This window comes from Mobula hypostoma, chromosome 4, assembly GCF_963921235.1.
Source record: "Mobula hypostoma chromosome 4, sMobHyp1.1, whole genome shotgun sequence".
NCBI lineage: Eukaryota > Metazoa > Chordata > Chondrichthyes > Myliobatiformes > Myliobatidae > Mobula > Mobula hypostoma.
In genome coordinates this window covers 55,122,437-55,140,947 of record NC_086100.1, presented here as the reverse complement: position 1 = coordinate 55,140,947, position 18,511 = coordinate 55,122,437, and the positions used below count along the sequence as shown (strand labels likewise).

The window sequence follows — 18,511 nt, the reverse complement described above, 5'->3', positions numbered from 1 at the left end:
AACTGAATCAGCAAATTTGCAGATGACACTAAGATTGGGGATGTATTCAACAGCAAGGAAGATTATCAAAGCTTGCAGCAGGATCTAGACCAGCTGAAAAAATAGACTGAAAAATGGTAGTTGGAATTTAATGCAAACAAGTGTGAGATAACATTCAAACTTGGGGCACAAACCATTTTCTGTTTTATACTCTTTCTATAAATGTTTCATATTGAATCCTACAAGATTGAAAGTTGGGAACATGCTGGCCATTAGCATTGGGTAGCTGGCCTATGAGTAGCTAGTCAAAATCCTTAAGTATTACAGTGAACCAAAAACAAACTGGTTATTTTTAATTGTGTGGTTCTTTATTTTTAGAGTTTTCTCTTCATTGCCAAAACTGAAGACTTTAGATGGTATTCCTAAATTGCCAGCTGATGATGGCCCTACAGAAACTCCTGTGAACTCCAAAATGTGCATAATTTTGTGACTACAAAAACATCAATCATTTAATTTTCTAATCGTAAGGCATTGTGACACTTTTAATACTAACACTGAGAAATAAGAGTTTTGAGTATTTTTGTATCACTTTATGTATTTTTAACAAGCTACTTTTAACTTCCATAAATATGCTATATCTGCAAAATTACTAATGCATTGTACAAGTGTTATTTGTGCATAAATTGTCTACAAAATAAATAATATTTATGTATAATGAAATTAAATTTGAAATACTTTGTTCAAAAGTGCTTTAAAGGAAATACTTGACACAACATTGTTAGGCAATATTGGTTGAGCAAAATCTTCTCATCCATCTTAGTTAATGCTCCTCTCCAATAAAGTCCTAAAGTCCCTTCATCTTTTAGTGCTCAACACCATCAAGATTGGGGCATAATGTAAAAAATACTATTTGATTATGTGCTTCCAAACCACAGTAATTTTAAAGACTACTTTGTTACATACTTTTAATGCAAGAAACCTAACATGTGAACCCCTATTTTACTGGCATTCAGATTACGGAAATACGGCTTCAACAGCATTCACAAATCACTACAAAAATCTGAGATAAGGAATAAAGTTCACTCTCACAGAATTTATGTGAAAAACGTAAATAAATAAACCATTTTATTTTCAATTCTTTCTTAATGTTTGTATAGATAATCCAGTTTCACATACAGAAAATTGCAAGGGGCCCCTTATAGTGATGGGAGCTCATGTACTATAGATACTGCTTGAGTCTATGCACCCAGTCACTATCATGGATTAAAAGCAGAAGAGATGGTAAATCTACATAGTCATATGTAGAGGCATAAGGGTGTTCATTTTGATATTTAAAATATGCATCAGTAAAACACAAGTCACGCTGACAAATGTGAGAGCATAAGAAGTAAAAGCGGGAGTAGGCCATACACACTTTGGAGCTTCCTCTCCTATAACAGGCTCATAGCTGATCTCAGTGTTGGCCTCAGCTTCATTTTTCTGTACACCCATTATAACACTGTAATCCAAAAAAATGATCCTACTTGAGTCTACTTGAAGATTCAGCAAACGGAGTAGAAAGTTCCAAAGATTTACAACCCACAGAGATGAGAAATTCCTTCTCATCTTAGTCTGGTCATTGATCCTTCATCTTGAGAAAGTGCCACATACTCCAGGCACATCCACTGGTGGAAACATCTTCAAAGCCTCCAGATGATCAAATATCTGGAGAATCTTATGTTTCAACTACATCAGTGCTTAGTTGCCTATACGCCAAACACCATGAATCCATCTTGCTCCATTTTTCCTGATAAAACAACTCCATCGTCACGAGAATCAGTCAAGAATGACTGACCAGACATTTTCATGAAAGCAAAGAACCTTGTGAATAAATTTATAGGATAGGATTGAAACTTCAATTTAAGCACTGTAAATATTAACAAATCATATACTGTATATATATTCTCAGAAACATTTTCCAATCTTTAGTTTGTGATCTCTTCTATACAAAATAGTGAAATACAACAAATTATCACAATAGCACAATGAGTATAGAAATTGCACAGATGAAGTGTTACATTAATCAAAACAAATGTGTTTTTCTGGATTTTTTTGATGCTTCCTACCACATAAAAAGAATGATCCCACAACTTACTGATGACAAGACTCTGAAATTGCTCAAAAACAAATATGGCATAAGGTTCAAAAAATTTACAACTTGTTTTATTTATGCTGTTCATTTTTAAATCCAATATGCTTGGAAATTTAGTTAAATAAACAACTATACCAAACATTAAACTGCAAAATTACTGGTACATTTCGTTTGTTGGGTGTAAGCAATGAAAAAAAAAGGATTTGTAATCGTTTCTCAAAAAGAAATGGATTAATTATGTATAAGGGTTACCATTAGCGTTAGGATATTGCATGGATAACTGGTGGCATTATTAGTAAATAGTAAACTGGCCAAAGATATTGACTATTATAGACTCTAAAGGAATCCCTTTTGGCCCATTGTAGTGAAATTTATTGTCTATTTCCTAATCTCAATTCTGCTACTTTTCTGCAAAGGTTCCTAATGACACAAGCAAAATAAATTGATGGCAAAGAACAGTAAATTGCTACTTTAAGCCTTGACGTCTGGTCACATAGAAACATTGAAACTAAAAGTTCCAAGATAAAGAGTTGGAGGAAGATTGATAATCCCAGTGATCCAAGCTTTATACATTAAATTTTAAGAAAAAATAAACTACTAGAGGAACTCAGCAGATCAAGCTGCATCTGCGGAGGCAAAGTAATGGCTGATGTTTTGGGCTGAGACTCTTCATCATGAGTGATGCAGGGTCTTGATTTGAAATGTTGACCATCCCTTTTCTCCACAGATGCCCTGTGGTCTGCTGAGTTCCTCCAGTTTATATTTTGCTCCAGATTCAAGCATCTGCAGTCTTGTGTCACTGCTAAATTTAAAAATGGTCCAACTGAGATTATTTATTGTTAAGTAATGATGCAATATTTTCAGGAAAAATAACCAGTATTGATTTTTAAAACTCTATATTCATTAAAAAAATTAACATAGATTTAGCAATTGTAAGGAAAGAACATAGTTCAAGAGATGCAACTGATTCAGCATTAACGTTTCTTACAGTCTGGTAGATTCAGCAGAATCTTTCAGTCTGATGATTCTGCTAAGGTTTTTTCTTACTCTATCCCATTTCATGTTTTTTGATATTTGGACATTCGCACTGGTCTGTTCTTCTGACTCCGGAAGTATCTCTTCAACCCTGCATTAGAAATGTTTAGATGTAAAACTTACTTGTAAAACTAATTTTGAATTGGAAAAAAAATTGTTGAAATATAATTTTCTATATACCCAATATACCACTTGTCATCATCAAAGCCTAGCAATGCTCCTGGAACTCCAGAACGAACCTTTAGAAATGCTGGCACTCGCTGCTCTAGAAGAAGTATGACAGCTGCAAACTAATAATGATAAATAATTAATGCATAAATCAGAAATTGATCTTGATATATAAAAAAATCTGTATCAATAGCTAAGAAAGTGATGCAATCTACAAACAAAGAATGCGAGATCGAAACACTTAAAATAATATGACTGAGGAAAGGCAATGTGAATTTACAAAGGGAAAAAGTGTTTGGCTAATCTATTGGATTCCTTAGAGCTCTAACCAGAAGAGTAGACATGAAGGGACCTCTGCATGGATTGCATTTTGATTTTTAGAAGGCCTTTGAAAAGATGCCACTCAAGAGGATGGTGAAAAATGTTGGAACCCATTGGCTTGGGGGAAATATATTAATGTTTGAAAGTTGGTTAATGAAAAGAAAATAGATCTGTCCTTCTCAGTGTTGGAACGTTGAGATTTAAGAGGGCTGTCACAGAGATACATACGTAGGTTACTTGATGAGATGGAGATAGAGGAGAATGCTCAAGGGCAAACCACTGAGAACTGAAATGTGGACAAAGTTCTTCACTCACTAGAGAATTCTCTATCCTGGTGGATTGGAGAGGTTCAGTCATTGATCGCATTCAAAACAGATATCCATAAGTTTATTGATTCTCAAGGAATCATCTGATATAGGGGTAATACAGGAAAATGGTTGGGCTCAACAAGATCTTGTTGAACAGCCACTCATGTTCAAGGGGCCTTTTGGCCCTATGATTTACATCTGTTCCTTACTTTTATGCTTTTTTGTACTCTGTGATACTCTCTGCTGACATGCACACAAACACTTAGAATTATTGGAAATGAATAAAAATCTGTTGTTCATTTTTCTATATTAGACATGGGAAAAATTAAATATTCTGATTAATTTTGTATTTTGCTCTACTTTCTGCATGGGATGTGGACGTTTCTGGCAACATATTGTTCATATCTGCCAGTATTTATTATCCATGCCTAAATGCAGATAAGGATCAACAACGGAACATAGAAGAGTGCAAACAGAAACAAGCCCTTATGCCCACAATGTTATGCCAGACTAATTAAATTAGTAATGAAATGGCTAACCAAAGTAATCCCCTCTACTCCCCAATGTCCATATCCTTTTATTTTCCTCACATTCTTGTGCCTATCTAAACATCTATAAAAGTCCCCAATATCTGTCTCTACCACCACCCCAGGCAGCACATTCCAGGCACCCTCCACTCTCTATGTAAAAAAACTTGCCCCTCACCTCCCCTTTGAAATTACCCCCTCTCACCTTTAATAAATCTCCCCCGGTACTAGATATTTCAACACTGGGAAAAAGATACTGGCTGTCTACTCTATCTATGCCCCTCATAATTTTATAAATCTCGATCAGATCTCTCCTCAGCCTTTGGCACTCCAGAGTAAACAACCTAAGTTTATCCAACCTCTCATTATAGCACATGGCCTCTAATCTAGGAAGCATCCTAGTAAACCTCTTCTGCACCCTCTTCAAAACCTCAACATCCTTCTTATAATGGGGCAACCAGAACCGTATGCAATACTTCAAATGCAGTCTAACTAGAGTGTAATAAAGCTGCAACATAACTTCCTGACTGTTGAACTCAATGCCTTCATTAACAAAGGAAAATGTACCATACGACTTCTATCAACCTGTGCATCCCCTTCAGGGAGCTATGAACTTGGACCCCAAGACCCCTCTGCTCATCTACAATGTTAAGGACTTTGCTCTTAACCGTGTACTGTCTCTTTGCATTTGATCTACCAAAATCACATTCGGCCGAGTTAAATTCGATCTGTCATTTCTCTATCCATCTATATCCCGTTGTATTCTTTACCAATCTTCTACATTATCCACAACACCACCAATCTTCTACGTTATCTACAACACCACCAATCTTCATATCATTTACAACCTTATTAACCTACCTATCTATATTTTCATCCAGGTCACTTACATACATCACAAACAGCAGAGGTCCCAGCATGGATCCCTGTGGAACATCACTGATGACAAACCTCCAGCTAGAATAAGAAGATCCCCTGTCTTCTATGGCAAGTCAGTTCTGAATCCAAATGCCAAATTCACCATGGATTCCATGCAATTTAATCATCTGATTGAGCCGCCCATGAGGGATTTTAGCCTTCACGTCCACAGCTCTACCTTCGTCAATCATCCTTGTCACCTCATCAAAAAAACTCAATCATTTTAGTAAGACAGACTTCACCACGACTGACTTGAGATGCAATGGCCTACAGTTTCCAGCATTATCCATGGTTCCATTTTTGAATAATGGAATAACATTAGCTATTCGCCAGTCTTCTGGGACCCTGCCTGTATCTAGAGAGGACTTAAAGATATTGATCAGAAATCACTTCTCTTGCCTCTTTCAATAATTTGTGGTTTATCTCATTAGGCCCTATGGATTTATCTACCTTAATGCTTTTTAAGAGACTCAACACTACTTTCTCCCTTACCTTGAAATGGCCTAGCATATTTATACTCTCAGCACTGATCTTCACGTGCTTCTCCTCCATAAACACTGACGTAAAGTACTCATTACCCACATCCACCATATCGAAGCAAGTATTCCTCCCTTTATCCTTGAATGGACCTACCCTCTCCATAGTTAACCATTTGCTCTCTATAGAATTCCTTGGTATTCTCTTTAGTACTACTGGCCAAAGGTTTTTCATGCACCCTCCTGGCTTTCCTAATTCCCTTCTTGAGTTCTTTTCTGGCTTCTTAATAATCTTCAAGTGTTCTGCTTGATTCAGGGTTCCTAAGCATTAAATACTTTTCCTTTTTCTTTAAAAACTAAATTCATTACCTCTCTGGACATCCATCATCAAGCTGCCTACCATGCTTTCTTCTCGCTGCTGCCACCAGGAGGGAGGTCAGGACCTTCAGGACCTCCTCCACAAGGTTCAGGAACAGTTACTACCTCTCAACCATCAGGTTGCTGAATCAGAGTGGATAACTTCACTCACCCAAACACAGAACTGATTTCACAACCTATGGACTCATTCTCAAGGCTTCTACAAATACTTTTGTCAACATTATTTATTTCCTATTTATCTAATATTATTATTATGATTTTTCTTTTGTACTTATACAACTTGCTGTCTTTTGCACATTGGTTGTTAATCTGTCCTTGTTTGTGTTCATCGTGAATGCCTGCAAGAAAATGAACATCAGTGACATATATGGTGACATATAGGTTTCTTATTGGCACTTCAGTGGACAAGTCCTCCAATATGTTCCCTTTGAGTGCAGCTGTGATATTGTCCCTGATTAGTAGTGCAGCTCTCCCACACCCCTTTTACCTCCCTCGCTATCTTGTTAAAACATCAACACCCCATTCTGGCCCACTCTCAACCAAGTCTCTGAAATGGCCACAACTCTCAGTTTCATGTACTGATCCATGCTCTAATTCATCACCTTTACCCATAATACTTCTAGCATTAAAATACACACAAACTATCCAAACTACAAAGTAAAAAATAAATTTAATATCAAAGTATATACAGTACCTATTAAAAGTATTCACCCCCTTTGGAAGTTTTCATGTTCTATTATTTTACAACATTGAATCACAATGAATTCAATTTGACTTTTATTTGATACTGATCAACAGAAAAAGACTCTTCTGTGTCAAAGTGAAAACAGATCTCTTTAAATACAAAAATAAACCACAAAATAATTGTTGCAGAAGTATTCACCACCTTAAATATGACACACCAAATCATCACTGGTACAGACAACTGGTTGTAGAAGTCATATAATTAGTTAAATGGAGCTCAGTTTTTGGAGACCTGTGTGCAGTCAAGGTGTTTCAATTAACTGTAGTAAAAACACACCTGTATCTGGAAGGTCCAATTGCTGGTGAGTCAGTATCCTGGTAAAAACTACACCATGAAGATAAAAGAACTCTCCAAGCAACTCCGCAAAAAGGTTATTGAAAAGTACAAGTCAGAAAAACATAGAAAAGAAACTTAGAAAACCTACAGCACAATACAGGCCCTTTGGCCCACAAAGTTGTGCCGAACATGTCTCTACCTTAGAAATTACTAGGGTGGCCCATAGCCCTCTATTTTTCTAAACTTCATGTACCTACCCAAAAGTCTCTTAAAAGACCCTATTGTATCCACCTCCACCACCATTGCCAGCAGCCCATTCCACGCACTCACCACTCTTTGCGTAAAAATCTTACCCCTGACATCTCCTCTGTACCTAAGGAGGTGGATATAAGAAAATTTCTAAGTCACTGAATATTGCTTGGAGTACAGTTAAGTCAATCATCAAGAAATGGAAAGAATATGGCACAGCTGTAAATCTTCCTAGAGCAGGCTGTCCTCAAAAACTGAGTGACTGTGCCAAGAAATGGACTAGTGCGGGAGGCCACCAAGGGATCTATGACAACTCTGGAGGAGTTACAAGCTTCAGTAACTGAGATGGGAAGGTCTGCACATACAACAACTGTTGCCTAGGTGTTTCACCAGTCACAGCTTTGTGGGAGAGTGGCAAAGAGAAAGCCACTGTCGAAAAAAACTTACATGAAACCTCAGCTAGAGTTTGCCAGAAGGCATGTGGGAGACTCGGAAGTCAGCTAAAAGAAGGTTCTACGGTCTGATGAAACCAAAATTGAGCTTTTTGCCATCAGACTAAATGCTATGTTTGGTGTAAGCCAAAAACCGCACATCATCAAAAACACACTATCCCTACTGTGAAGCATGGTGGTGGTTACATCATGCTGTGGGGATGCTTCACTGCAGCAGGCCCTGGAAGGCTTGTGAAGGTGGATGGTAAAATGAATATAGCAAATTACAGGGAAATCCTGAAGGAAAATCTGATGCAGTCTTCAAGAAAACTGTGACTTGGGAAAAGATTTGTTTTCCAGCAAGACAATGACCCCAAGAATAAAGTCAAAGTTACACAGGAATGGCTTAAAAACAACAAAGTTAATGTCCTGGAGTGGTCAAGTCAAGAGTCCAGACCTCAATTCAATTGAGAATTTGTGGCTGGACCTGAAAAGGGCTGTTCACTCATGATTCCCATGTAATCTGTCAGAGCTTGATCAATTTTGTAAAGAAGAATAGGGAAAAATTGCAGTGTCCAGATGTGCAAAGCTGATAGTGACCTATCCACACAGACTCAAGGGTATAATTGCTGCCAAAGGCATACCTACTAAATACTGACTTGAAGGGGGTGAGTAATTATCCAATTAATTATTTTGTGTTTAATAATTATAATAAATTTAGACCAATTTTCAAAATTTCACTTTAACGTGAAAGAGTCTTTTCTGTTGATCAGTGTCAAAAAAGCCAAATTAAATCCACTGTGATTCAATGTGGTACAACAGTATATCATGAAAACTTCCAAGGGGGATGAATACTTTTTGTAGGCACTGTATATGTCACCATATACAATCTTGAGTTTAGTTTACTTGTGGGCATACGCAGTAGTTACAAGAAATACAATAGAATCACCCAATAGGACGGACAAACAGCCAGTGGTCAAAAGACAATAAACTGCAAATACAAAAGAAAAACGAAATGATAATAATAAATAAATAAGCAATAAATATTGAGAATATGAGATGAAGAGTCCTTGAAAGTAAGTCCACAGGTTGTGGGTACAGTTTAGTGATGGATTGAGTGAAGCTAAGTAAGTTAGCCCTTTTGGTTCAAGAGCATAATGGCTCTTCCCATCCATCCCACTGTATCAATTACTTTGCTTACGCCTGTTTTTAATGGCCTGACATTTATCTGTCTCTCATCCCTCCACTTTTCGACCTGGTGCTCTGTCTCCCAATGATCCAGAAATCTGAAACCCATCTTCAGTCTCTTCCCTAACTCCCTATACTCACTGTGCAGGACCTCTTCCCCCTTTCTACCCATGTCAATGTGCACCATGACCTCTGGCTGCTAACCCTTCCTCTTGAGAATCTTCTGCAGCCACCCTGAGACATTCTGGATCCTATCATCTGGGAGGCAACACATCATCTTGGCATCTCTTCCACGGCCACAAAATCTCCTGTCTGGTCCCCTAACTATCGAGCCTCCTATCACTATCACTCTGCCTGATTTACCCTTCCCGGCCGAGCTTTAGAGCTGGCCGCAGTGCCATTGGCCTGACTGGTTCTGCTGTGCCCTGATAGGTCACCCCCTCAGCAACATCCAAAGCTATATACTTGTTGCCATGGGAACCCTGCACTGACTGTTTACTCCCTTTCTTTCTACTGATAGTCACCCATCTACTATTTGAATCCTGCACTCTGAGGGTGGCCACCTTGGTAAAGGTCTCATCTATGAGGTTTTCAGCCTCCCGGGTGACCCTGAGTATATCCAGCTCAGCTCAGTTCCTTGACCTTTTCAGTCAGGAGCTGCAGTTGGACGCACTTCCCACAGACGTAGTCATCAGGGAGACTGTCAGGTACCTCGAAATCCCACATCTCACAGGAGGAGCCTCACTACCTTCATGTGCAGCTGGATCCTCGACTTCCTCACTTCCAGACCCAGTCAGTTTGGATTGGCAACAACATCTTCTCCACAATCTCCATCAGCACAGGTGCACCTCAAGACTGTGCTTAACCTCTGCTCTACTCACTTTATACTTATGACTGGGAGGCTAAATACAGCTCCAATGCCATATTTAAAGTTTACTGATGAAACCACTGCTGTTGGCTGAATCAAAGGTGGTGACGAATCAGCATATAGGAGGAAGGCTGAAAATCTGGCTGAGTGGTGCCACAATAACCATCTCTCATTCAATGACTACAGCAGGAGGAACATGAGCCAGTCCTCACCAGGGGATCAGAGGTGGAGAGGATCAGCAACTTTAAATTCCTTAGCGTCATCATTTCAGAGGACCTGACCTGGGTTCAGCATGTAACTGCCATTACAAAGAAGGCAGAGCAGCACCTCTGCTTTCTTAGAAGTTTGCAAAGATTCAGCTTGTCCCCTAAAAGTTGAACAAATTTCTATAGATGCGCAGTGGAGAATATACTGACAGGTTGTATCATGGCCTGGTATGAAAATATCAATGCCCTTGAAGAGAAAATCCTGCATAAAGTTGTGATACAGTCCAGTACATTACAGGTACAGTACAGCCTACCACTGAGCACATCTGCAAAGAGCTCTGTGGCAGTAAAGCTGCATCCATGAACAAAGAACCCCACCATCCCGGACGATCTCTCTCCTCGCTGCTGCCATCAGGAAAGAGGTACAGGAGCCTGAGATCCCACGCCACCAGGTTCAGGAACAGTTATTATGCCCTCAGTCATCAGACTCTTGAACCAGAGTGGGGTAACTTCACTCAGCTACACTAACCCCAACACTGTACTGATTCTACAATCTATGGGCCCACTCTCAAAGACTTTACAACTCGTGTTCTCACTATTTGTTGCTTATTTATTTATTATTATTATTCTGGAGTTTTTACTCTCACTATTTGCACAGTTTGTTATCTTTTTCACATTGTTTGTTTGTCCATCTTTGTTGTGTGTGTTTTTTTCATTGATTTTCTTGTGTTTCTTGGCATTTACTGTGAATGCCCACATGAAAATAAATCTCAGGGTAGTGTATGATGACATATATGTATTTTGGTAATACATTCACTTTGAATTTTCAGCATTCCACTGCTCTAATCACCCTGCCTACACTGAACTAAAGACCAAGGACCTGTTCATACCTGTGCCTTCTCTCAGAAACCTTTGAGGTTTGCACTCATCTAGGTCACTTACTTAGCCTCTTCCTGCTGAGCTCTTTATCCCTTTGGTTCTAAGTTCTGAAGGCTAAGTTCTACAATTAAAATAAATGATTCCCAACAACTCAGAAGTATCCTTAGCCTCCGTCTGTTCTTGCCAAGACCTGTTGAGCCAAAGCCTTCCACTCCAACAATGACCATTCCTACAATGGCCACTCCGCTTACACCTCACTGCTTTTATTGGTTTAAATAAAGCTCACTCCCAATGGTCTTGTTGTTTTCCCACTCTGCAACAATCTTGTCTCTCACTCACTACTTCAAAGTTGTGCGTAGGGATTCATGTATGAGGTAAGGGTAGCAGGTTTCTTCCCATGAAGAACATTGTTAACCAAATAGGTTTTTACAACAATATATTTATTTCACTGTTACTATTATTGAGATATGTGTTTTTTTTAAATTCAGATTTACTTAAATTACTTGAACTTAAATTCCCTCATCACTATTCAAACTGGGTCAACAAATGATTTTTCTGAAACATTGGAGGAAACAAGTATTTAAAATTATGAAAAGTATAGATAGGGTAGACACCTAGGGTGAAACTGTTAAATACTAGAGGGCATAGGTTTAAGGGGAAAGATCTTAAGGGAGATTTGCAAGGAAAGTTTTTTTTTGAAACACATGGAGAGTGTTAGAAGGTTTGAGCATGCTGCCAGGGGAGGTGGTAGAAGAACGTACATTAACAATGCTTAAATGGTACTCAGACAGAACCATGCAGAGACAGGGAATCAGGGAATAAAGGGGTATGGACCATGTTTTGACAGATACAATTAGTTTAATTTGATATAATGGTCAACACAATATGTTGAGCCAAAGGGAATGTTCCTGTGCTGCATTTTTCTATGAGTTGTCATTATATTGAAACTTAAGTCAATGGTCCTGAACTGTGATTGCTAGCTCAGTAATCTTTACATTATCTTGATATCAAATACTTCCTACCTCATCCAAATGGTAGAAGTTAATCTTAAAGATAGTTCATTTCAAAATTCAGGTGGTGATAGATCTTAGTATGGACGACTTAACTGCTGACTAATGAATTAACTTCTTGGTGACTGTTTTATGTTATTTGTTATATCCCAGAGAATACACAAACATAGTTTACCTGCACTTTCCATAGTAAATCTGTTTCTGGAACTAATCTCCAGTATGTATCATCCATCATGGCAATCAACAAATTCAACAGCAGGAGATATACAAAGAGCATATACATGACATAGGCAATGTAGATATTGGTTGGTGTTGGTCTATTGTAAGAAAGAGGAATATCCAGCAATCCCATCATGAGTTCAAACGTGGTGCGTAATGTCATTGAAAAATCTCTAAAATAAGGATAATCCGTCAAATCCAAAGTATGAAAGAGAATGTAAAAAGCTGTAAGAAAGAATAAAAACATGCATGATTTGAGAAAATGTCAACATTTCAATGAAAACATAAATAATCTGCATGTTCTGTCATCTTATTTGATTTGATGTAAAAGAAAACAATTTAACATGTTAATATAAAAGAAGGTGTAAAGCAGATGAGCACAAATTAGATGCAAATTTTTATCATGTCCATGTTACACATTGCATTTAAAACAGAGCTGAGATCAGCAGAACTTGTTAATAATACTTTACAGGTAGATCAGAAAATATATGCTTCAGTCCCTTAAGTACTACTAATAATAATTAACATTAAATCACATATATTTTATGTGACTAAATTGAGTTTAGACATAAAAATAATACAATAAATCATAAAACAGAATATATAAAGAAGACAAAGCTGTGAAATACAGTAGATATAATACAAAGCATTCATATCACCTGTCACTTTGGACTTAATGGCTATACATGAGTACACCCAAGAATCCCTGTAACCAGAATTATTTTTTAAAGAACAGAAGATTAATATGGAAATAATTTCACATCTATTGTACTCTAAAGTGTTTTTTTTTCACTCTTTTCAGGGTATCATTTTTTTAACAATTATTTCAAGCTTGCTATTTGTTTATACAGATGAACTACATACCAAAGGTAAATCCCATGATGCAGATAAATACCAGACAGCACCAATGCATAAAATCTCCAAATATTAGCTGTGAGGAAATGAAAACCCATAAATGCAATGCTCGGGTATAAGTATACAACTAATATTCCATATTGAATATACTCAACAACTAAACAGCTACGGCCCACTACGGTAGATAATTCTAAAGAATTGTAGCACTCAATAGGAAAGTAATTTCCCTTAGTTGCAAATGACCAATCCCTTGTTCTAAGATCTAAAACCAGGCCTCATCCTCTCCTCCCCTCCCCCACCTTCTTACTCTGATTCCTCATCTTTTATTCCCAGTCCTGATGAAGAGTATCAGCCTGAAATGTCAACTGTACTCTTTTCCATAGATACTCCTTGGCCTGCTGAGCTCCTCTAGCATTTTGTGTGTGGTTCTTATTTCATTTACCCAAGTAACAATGAAAGAATTTCAATGAGACCACTTCCCCTTCCCTTAAACTCTGGGGAATATAGATCTATCCTATTTTAATCTCTCCTCATCATAGGACAACCTCCTTTTCCTCATAATCACACATTGCATTCCCTTTAAAGAAGGCTCATCCTTAGTCAAGATTAAAACTGTGTTTCTGCATACCTTGTAATAAAGGCTAACAGACTAATTACTTTCCGAATTGCTGTAATCCCATATGTTAGCTTTCAATTCATTATGAAATTCCATACATTCTGACCACTTCTCCAAAAGGCTACGGTACCAAAATCATTTTAGTTAAACCTACCTCATTGCATAGACTAGATCTAAAATTACCAGTCCACTACTTGTTTTTTCAGTTTACTAATCTGGAAAATTATCAACTACTGACTCAAATATTTAATTACCTTAAGGTCTTTTTGAAATGAAGCAGTTAATAAGTGGAAGTTCTTCTGTTTTTAGTACTCACTGGTCAAAGTGCTGTTCAGGATATCAAAAAGGAGGTCAGACTGGACCAGAATTTAAACTGCCAATGAAAGAATGGCTTGTACCTTTCCCAGATCTATCCTGACCATTTAATTCCATGTGGGTTGAGCTGCAGGTTGTTACCAAAGGGAATTGGAACGATCCCTTCTGCAGGGCACTTGACACCTGTGTTCGCAGAGTTTAACTTCTTACCCAGTCAAATTAAATACTGTATATCATTCACAGGATGAGCTAGTTATTATTAGTCAAAATAATAACACAAGGTCAAGTCAGTAAAAAAAAAAGAAAAATAAAAGAGAAATAAAAGGATTGGAGAATGATAACTTAAAATCTTCAAACAACTTTCCAAAAGGGAAGCACAGAAGTGCAACTGATAGAGCCACTGCCTCACACAATCCTGAGGCCTGGTCCAATCCCAGCCTTGGGTGCTGCTGTGTGGAGTTTGCATGTTCTTACTGCTCCAGTTTTGTCCCACAACCCAAAGACATCCAAGATGATAGGCTAATTAGCCAATGTAAATGGCCCCTTGTGTACAGGTGAGTGGTAGATTGGTCATTAGTTTATCATTGTCAAATGTACTGTGATGCATTGGGAAACTTGTACATTGAAAAAAGGGGAAGTGTTAATAGGATGCAGAATATAGTACTTCAGTTACAGTTACAGAGAAGTGCAGAGCAGGTAGGCAATGAGCTCCAAAGGCCATGGTAGGTTATGAGATCAAGAATTCATCTTTACTGTACAAGAGTTGATGAATATGACAATAAAAGGAGAACAAAAAATGGGATTAATATGGGATGAACATAAATGGTACTTGCTGAATGTTTCTGTGAGTTAAGTAAATCAGTGAAAGAGAATCCTCAGCAGCAAAGGTCAATTTTCAACAGTCAAGAAAAGAACAATGACTATGTACACTGTGCTTGTCCTGACCATCAACCATCTACTTATGCTAATCCCACTCTTATTCTGCCCACTTTCTCATAATGGGTCTCCACCACCACCCACTACCTGGGAAACATTAAACCAACCAACATATTAAATTCATATCCCAAGCAGAATCTTAGCTATATTGGAAATTCTATTAGAAGAGAAAATAGTGCACAAATTGGTAATTAGGAGTTATCATACTTTTTAAAGAAAGGTACTCTAGATGGAAATAGACACAGCTGAATAGTTTGTAATAAGTCTAGTCTGTCTGCTGGTTATTATGGTACTTAGTGCATACCATTACCAAGTCAGCAGAGAAGTGCAGCTTTTAGGAGCCAGTGAGAGACTGTTGTAATAATAAGCTCTTCATGTTCATACAAGCGTTTGCTCTCACCTAAAGTTGTATAGTTGGCAAATACTTAATGGTGAGATTCATTAATACTACATTGAGGGAATAATGGGATATGGGTTTAATATACATAAATAGCACTGAGATAAAAGATCAGCCATTTTCTTGTTGAATAGCAGAGCACGTATGAGGGGCTAAATGTCTTCTCATGCTTCTCTTTCTAATGTTCTTATATCTCTGCTGTTCTGATAGTACATTCTAACAAATATATTCTCAATCCTGTCAGTAATACCAAATCAGTTTCTTACCTTTTGAATCAAAATAGAAAATTTCCCAAATGTCTTAAACCCCCTGGCAAAATAGATGGTATTGCACCACCCAATAATCAGGGCAAAGGAGATTGGAACTGCCTCTCCATCATCAGCACAGAGCCTCATGATAACTGCTGTAAAAATCAAAAGCGAGTAACAGATCCTGAAACAATAAGAAAATAAATAAAGATCTGTTAAATATTAAATGTGTCCAGATAGTTTAATTACTAGTCATGCCACATACTTTAAATAAATATATGGAATCAGACAATACAGCAGAAGACATCATAAAATTCTTATAATATCAAGATGAAATTAATACTTGTATCCATTCTTCACTCATCATTTGCATTATTGAGCTGATCAAAGGATTGTGGATATAGTTTATTCCAATGCAGTCTTGAAAGAGTACTGCATGGTTGAAGATGTCTGCATTGCAATTCTTCTCAGAGCAGTAACACTGCTTGTGTGGTGGGTGTAGAAGGTGATGGAGAGGCAGGGTTGGGTGGGGAGGTGGTGACAGAGAATAAAGGATAAAAAGCAATCATGGAACTTGTGGTGTCCTTGTCCAACACCGGATCACAAATCTCTAGTTCTCAAGGGAGTATTCAATATTGACAGCTCCTACAGATTTCCGCTGCAGTACTCTCTAACCAATCTATCAACAAACATCCAATTTATGTTTGTTAAGTGACCTGAAATGATCTAGAAGTAGTCACTATCGCACTTCACTCCATGGTACATCATTTTTTGATTCTGTTGCTTTCAAATAAATAGTGCCTTTTGACTTAACTTCCAAACGTGCATTTTGTCATATTTTAAACAGCTCCTGCCTGCCTGCCTCACTTGTACTCTCTGGCAGGAAAAGGGCCTCTGGCTTATTCTCAATAATAATGCCAAGTGTCTCAGATGTCACCTGCATAATTCTGCAATCTGTTGACACCAGTACTTTTCCTGTCAGATGTTCAAGTCTACTGCCAAATTAAGCAGTAATCCTAAGTGAAAAGGAAAAATAATGGAGACTGAGTGGTAGAGGCCCTGTTACTCTTGTCAAGCATATTGGGTCCTCCTTACACCATACTGATAAAAGTTAAAATTCTAAATTTTCCTTTTCTGGAAAATTACCTGTACTCAGTACACCGAACATGCTAGCTAGTTGTACCAAGATTTATTTAAGCCAATGCGATGAATTTTAGGTGCTTTGTTCACTAAAATTATAGCTTACCACATTTAACACAACTAATTAGACAGCAACCTATTCTTTAGTAGACTCGACAGAACCACTGGTTCAACAGACACTGACCTGCCAAGTTTGGTATCAGGATCCTGAAGGATTTGTCTCCAAATAACGTATTAGAAGATAGAACATTACACCATAGTACAGGCCTTTCAGCCTACAATGCTGTGTTGACCTTTTAACCTACTTGAAGATCCCTCCTTCCCTCCTACATAGCCCTCTTTTCCTATCATTCACGTACCTATCTAAGCATTTCTTATATGTCGTTCATACAGCGTCCTCTTTCACCATCCCTGACACAGCACTCCATGCAACTTCAACCATCTGTGTAAAAAAAAACCTTAATTCTGACATCCCCCTATACTTTCCTCTAATCGCCTTAAAATTAGGCCCCCCACCCCACATATTAGCCATTTCCACCCTGGAAAAGCATCTCTGGCTGTCCACTCAATCTATACCTCTTATTATCTTGTACACCTCTATCAAGTCACCTCTCGTCCTTCTTCACTCTGAAGAGAAAAGCCCTAGCTCCTCATTAGACATACTCTCTATTCCAGACAGAATCCCGTTAAACCTCCTCTGCACCCTCTCTAAAGCCTCCACATGCTTTCTATAATGAGATCAGAACTGAACAAAGTATTCATAGTGTGGTCTAACCAGGATTTTATAGAGCTGCATCATTACCTCATGGCTCTTGAACTCAATCCGTTGACTAATTATGGTCAGCACACTATATACAACAACCTGAGCAACTTCCATGGCAACTTTGAGCAATCCATGGCCTTCAAATCCAACCTTCCAAAATAAATTATTTCACATTTTTCCAGGTTGAACTCCATCTGCCACTTCTCAGCTGAGCTCTGCATCCTGTCAATGTTCTGTTTTAACCTACAACAAGCTTTTCTACAACAGCCACAACTCCACCAACCTATGTGTTATCTGCATACATACTAACCCACCAGTGTCATTTATAAATTCACAAAGAGCAATGGTTCCAGAAGAGATCCCAGCAGAACACGACAGGTCATAACTTCTAGGCAGAATATGCCCCAACTACAACCACCCTCTGCCTTCTATGAGCTGAAACCGCACTCCCAAGTTTCCCTGGATCCTATATCTCCTGACTTCCTGCGTAATGCTACAATGGGGAACCTTATCAAACCCCTTACTAAAATCCATATAAACTACATCCACTGCTCTACCTTCATCAATGTGCTTTGTCACATCCTCAAGGAAATCAATCAGGCTTGTGAGGCATTACCTGTCTCTCAGGGCTGTGTCCTAAGCCTCCTCCTTTACTCTCTGTATACCCATGAATGTGTCACCACCACAGCTCCAATCTGCTAATTAAATTTGCTGACGATACCGCATTGATTGGCCTTATCTCAAATAATAACCAAGAAGCCTGCAGAGAAGTCATCACCCTGACACAGTGGTGTCAAGAAAACAACCTCTCCCTCAATGTCACAAAAACTAAGGAGCTGGTTGTGGACTACAGGAGGAATGGAGACAGACTAACCCCTATTGACATCAATGGATCTGGAGTTGAGAGAGTGAACAGCTTTAAGTTCCTC

At 38.2% G+C, this 18,511-nt stretch overlaps 1 protein-coding gene across 4 annotated transcripts in view; it reads right to left on the bottom strand.

Annotated features, from left to right (window-relative positions):
- Window positions 1-1,137: 1,137 nt before the first annotated feature.
- LOC134344786 (transient receptor potential cation channel subfamily V member 6-like) overlaps window positions 1,138-18,511 on the bottom strand; it is a 37,329-nt gene continuing 19,955 nt past the window's right edge. For all 4 annotated transcript variants that reach the window (XM_063044873.1, XM_063044877.1, XM_063044875.1 and 1 more), the window contains 5 exons: window positions 15,698-15,863; window positions 13,177-13,243; window positions 12,269-12,537; window positions 3,326-3,435; window positions 1,138-3,236 (listed from right to left, as the gene is read on the bottom strand). In XM_063044873.1, the coding sequence (XP_062900943.1) occupies window positions 3,095-3,236; window positions 3,326-3,435; window positions 12,269-12,537; window positions 13,177-13,243; window positions 15,698-15,863 (754 nt within the window). In that variant the 3' untranslated portion in view covers window positions 1,138-3,094. The remainder of the gene's footprint in view (window positions 3,237-3,325; window positions 3,436-12,268; window positions 12,538-13,176; window positions 13,244-15,697; window positions 15,864-18,511) is intronic.